Below are 4424 nucleotides of genomic sequence, written 5' to 3'. Positions count from 1 at the left end.
CAATGTGTCAGGACCTCAAGAACTAGCTCCCGAAGGATTGGACGAGGCTGACTAGACCCCAGAGGAACAACAAAGAACTGATAAGTGCAACGGTTATCCGTTTCCTAGTCGCTATTTGGACATTATAGCAGAGCTCAGCTCAACAATCTATTAGAATAGTTTTCTTTTTAGACTGTAATTATGGAGCTCTATCTCCAATACTTGTATCGTGACAGATCTTTTGGACAAATACTATAACTTTTGGATATCTATTATCATATGATTATGAAGTATGCTTATGTTATTTTATGATATATTATATCTGTTATATAGCATTACTCTAAAAAAAAATTATTCGCTATAAATATTGCATAATGTTAGATGCATGATAGGTGCACTGTATTTTTAACTATCATGAACGAGAATATATAATCTTGTGTTGCATGTCCTGACATTTCAAGCTTCATCAAATCCCAAGTGAGACTTAAGGGCGTCACAAAGACAGTGATCGAAGAGATGGCCGGTGAGCAACTGGCACAGATGGGCGGTGGCTATGATACTAAGCTGCACGACTGAACTGTTTTGGAATTGTAAATGCAACTCGAGAGAACAAGTGTAAGATAGTTCATCTTTTGTTTTTAGGGACTAGTTTCTGCTGTTTTCGTTCTATGTAGATATTAAGCTACAGTAGTAGCAGAGCATTGGAGGGTACTGTAAAGTCTTATTTTTATTTGGAATAGAATGTATTCTCTTCACAATGATAAGAGAAATATTAAAGACCAAGGCTACGAAGTTCCCAGCCTACCTATGGTGACCAGCCACTTTTAGCACGTGACCCAGAAGGAAAAGAGAAAAGTATTCGACTCCCGGCCTTCAGACTTTGATTAATTTACTGATGCGAAAAGTTAAATAAGAAGTCCAGATGACTCGGAAGGGTAGATCGATTCAATAGTATAAAAAAGTGCTTCACTTCTCTGAAGTCATTATATATATCAGCACTCACATGCCCATAAACTATTTGAACGCTGGATCCATAGAATTCTGAACGAGTGTCTGTGACTGTGAGGAGAAAGGGGTGAAAGTACGTACGCCATGGGGAGGCCTCCTTGCTGTGATAAAGTTGGCATCAAGAAGGGTCCATGGACCCCTGAGGAGGACATCATCCTAGTCTCTTACATTCAAGAACATGGTCCAGGAAATTGGAGATCAGTGCCTACCAATACTGGTATGTGAAATGACATAGATCATGATTCTTCATGCTTTTCTATCTTCTGTATTCGAGATGTTCTTAAATCGGTACACTTCCATACGGGGTTCCATGAACTTGAACGAAATTTGCTTGTTTTTTGTTTTCAACGTTTTCCTTTTTGAGACTGAATGCACTGATGGATCCATCTCTTTTTGTCCACAAAAGGGTTACTGAGGTGCAGCAAAAGTTGCAGGCTTAGATGGACTAACTACCTCAGACCTGGAATCAAAAGAGGGAACTTCACTCCCCATGAAGAAGGGATGATAATCCATTTGCAGGCTTTTTTGGGTAACAAGTAATCTTCAAACATTACAATTTTTTTCTATAAATTTTCTATATATTCTTTTATTTTCAGGAAAAAAAGAAAGAGGAAAGAAAAAACTCAACTATAGACAAATTCGACTTCCTCGTGTCCTTTTTTTCTTTTCCTTTTTATTTTTTTTTTTATTTTATTTTTTTTATGGTTTTGCAAAACATTATCTTGTCATTTCTTTCCTTGTTCTTTTTTCCTCTCAATTACTTGTTTTGCTGGAATTGATAGTTTGTTAATCTGAGTTTCCAAATTTGGGTTAATCAGGTGGGCAGCCATAGCTTCCTACCTCCCACAAAGAACAGATAATGATATAAAAAACTATTGGAACACCCACCTGAAGAAGAAGCTGAAGAAATTTCAATCAGCCATGGAACCCCACATGGCATCAGACTCAACCACCACTGATCATCATGTTTCAACCAAAAGCTTTAATGAGAGAAGAAGCTTAGAAGCCACCAACGACCCTTCCCCATCTCTCATCAGCCTAAACCAGTCCTCTACGTATGCCTCAAGTACGGAGAACATTTCTCGACTCCTAGAGGGTTGGATGAGATCACCAAAGACGAGTACTACTGCTACTCCCCTCGGAGATCAGGCTCAAGACAAAATGCTTCAAGAAATTAACAGTGACATTAAGGGCAATGTAATTGGCAACTCAACAGTGGTAACGACTAATCTTCAATGCCACCAAATTATTAGCAAAACCGGGCGGCAAGAAAGTGGTGGCGATTTGGTCGTCTCTCATGAAGAGTTTGATTCGATTTTATCCATTGAGAACATGAACAATGCTACATGGGACAAGTCGACATGCGATTCTACGCCCGACAAAAGTTCTCAAACTTCTGCATATGATGATCAGAAGGTTAATGTCACGCCGGAGAGGAATAAACCGAGGTTTGAGAACAATCCAGCTCCATTATCTTTTCTTGAGAAGTGGCTCTTGGATGAAAGTAGTGCTGGTCAAGTCGAGGAGATGATGGAATTATCTCCAATGTTCTAACAAGATCATGATTCGTTTAGACTACTTGGAGACACCGTTACAAATTTCTATCTTTTCTAGGGTTTTTTGTTATGCTACTTAACACACACCCCCCCCCCCCCCCCCCCCCCCCGGGCCAAAAAAAAAAAAAAATAGAGAAAGGTTTGTTAAAGCTTTGTTTGGGGTCTGAGAAATTGGGATCTCTTTGCAAAATGTATGTAACTTAGAATTTCTAAACGAATAATCTCTAGTGACACTACTAGTCTTCCACCTTAATTACTTTGTTTGGTTTAACTTGTAGTTGCGTGTTAGTAATCATAAGCTATTTATGTGTCTTCAATCTATCGTACGTATCCGATTGAACAATAAATATTGCCCAAGATATGGGTCACATGGTGTCAAGTTATTTTCCTATCTCTTTTCCAATATTATAATAGGTAACAGAAAGGATATCTACTTATAGGTGAAGACAAAGTTAAGAGTTTACTAAGAATCTTAGCTTTGAAAGGAAAAAAAATAACCTTTGGTGTCATGCACCATGCAACTTTAACAACAATTGGCGACTAATGACGAAATTGAACCTGGGTAGGCTTGGCTCGGAGCTCAAGTTTCAAACTCGGGTTGAATTAATCCAGTTATGACTCTGGTTGGAACCCGGATGATCGAAATTGAGTTTTTGGAACTCCAAAATTAAAATTGAGGTCTTTGTTTGAATATATATATATATATATATATGTATAATTCCCAAATGTATATTTTAGTGAGAACATGAGAGGGCACTCAAACTCTTTAATTGGTCTATGGACACAAATTTATGTGGTAATTATTTGCAACAAGGATGAGATCAGACGCATGGTACTGGAAGAGGAATAATAGCCATATAAGTGAAAAATGGGAAGCTGTCACGAAAGTCTTGCATCCCAATGGGGCAAAATATGGTTGCGCCAAAGGTCAGCTTTGTTTTAGCTAGAAAAATTACGAGAGGGAAACATGTGACATTCTTCAACTTTCGGTGAGAGGCTGCATGGAAGATTGCTGATCTTTTTGGCTGCCACGCATATATAATTTTCACAGGATACTAAAAATAAAAATAAAAAGAGGATTTGATTCCTCATGACATCTTCTCTTTCTCTGCTATATGGCTCCTTTACAGATACCCCACCAGCCATAACATGCCACGTTGCAGTCCTTTACCCGTACAAAAATGTAATAACAATAATGATGCTGATGATCGATCATGATCGATCAGGAAGATGCATGTAAAAATGAAATTTGAGATCTTGTCTTTTTTTGTAAAATGAATAGAGTAGGCTCCCCATGTCACCATGCATGATGTTACATGATGTTGGTTCTTGAAAAATCAACGACTGTTAACATCGAAGACAAAGAAACTATGAGACAAGTAGTAATCCTCGATTAATGCATGCAATTATTTCTTGAAAAATTTTGGCAGCCATTTCTGTAATATTTATGCGTCATTTTCCAAACATATAATTAAGAAGTCATGGAAGTTCTGTAACATGGAATATCTTATATAACAAAAATTTTATATATAATTATTTTTTTTGTACTCTTTCTGCACTTTATTAATTAATGTGATTGGCTGCGTCACTTTTTTTAATAAAAAATAATTATTTGAGCCAATTAAATTAATTAATAAAATGCGTAAGAAATGAATAAAAATGACTATATGTAACAAGAAATATCTAAAAACTCTGACAGTTTCATATTGCTTAAAATCTAAGACAAGATTTTCATGTAGATTTTTGTATCCAATTAGAGTTAATTTCCCTATTCAAAACATTAACAAACCAAATAAGATTTCGTGTTTTCTTTCTTCTTCTTCTTTCTTTCTTCTTTTTTTGTTTTTTTTTTTTTTTCGCTTTTTTTTTTGTTTTTTTGTT

At 36.4% G+C, this 4424-nt stretch overlaps 1 protein-coding gene across 1 annotated transcript; it reads left to right on the top strand.

Moving 5' to 3' along the window:
- Positions 1–849: 849 nt before the first annotated feature.
- On the top strand, positions 850–2796 carry LOC122275057 (transcription factor MYB60). Its single transcript, XM_043083993.1, has 3 exons — positions 850–1204; positions 1394–1523; positions 1806–2796. The coding sequence occupies exons 1-3, from the start codon at positions 1072–1074 to the stop codon at positions 2539–2541; spliced, it is 999 nt and encodes a 332-aa protein (XP_042939927.1). The 5' UTR covers positions 850–1071; the 3' UTR covers positions 2542–2796.
- The last annotated feature ends 1628 nt before the right edge of the window (positions 2797–4424 follow it).

Source organism: Carya illinoinensis, chromosome 9, assembly GCF_018687715.1.
Source record: "Carya illinoinensis cultivar Pawnee chromosome 9, C.illinoinensisPawnee_v1, whole genome shotgun sequence".
In the NCBI taxonomy this organism is placed as follows: domain Eukaryota; kingdom Viridiplantae; phylum Streptophyta; class Magnoliopsida; order Fagales; family Juglandaceae; genus Carya; species Carya illinoinensis.
This window is presented reverse-complemented; position numbering and strand designations above follow the sequence as displayed.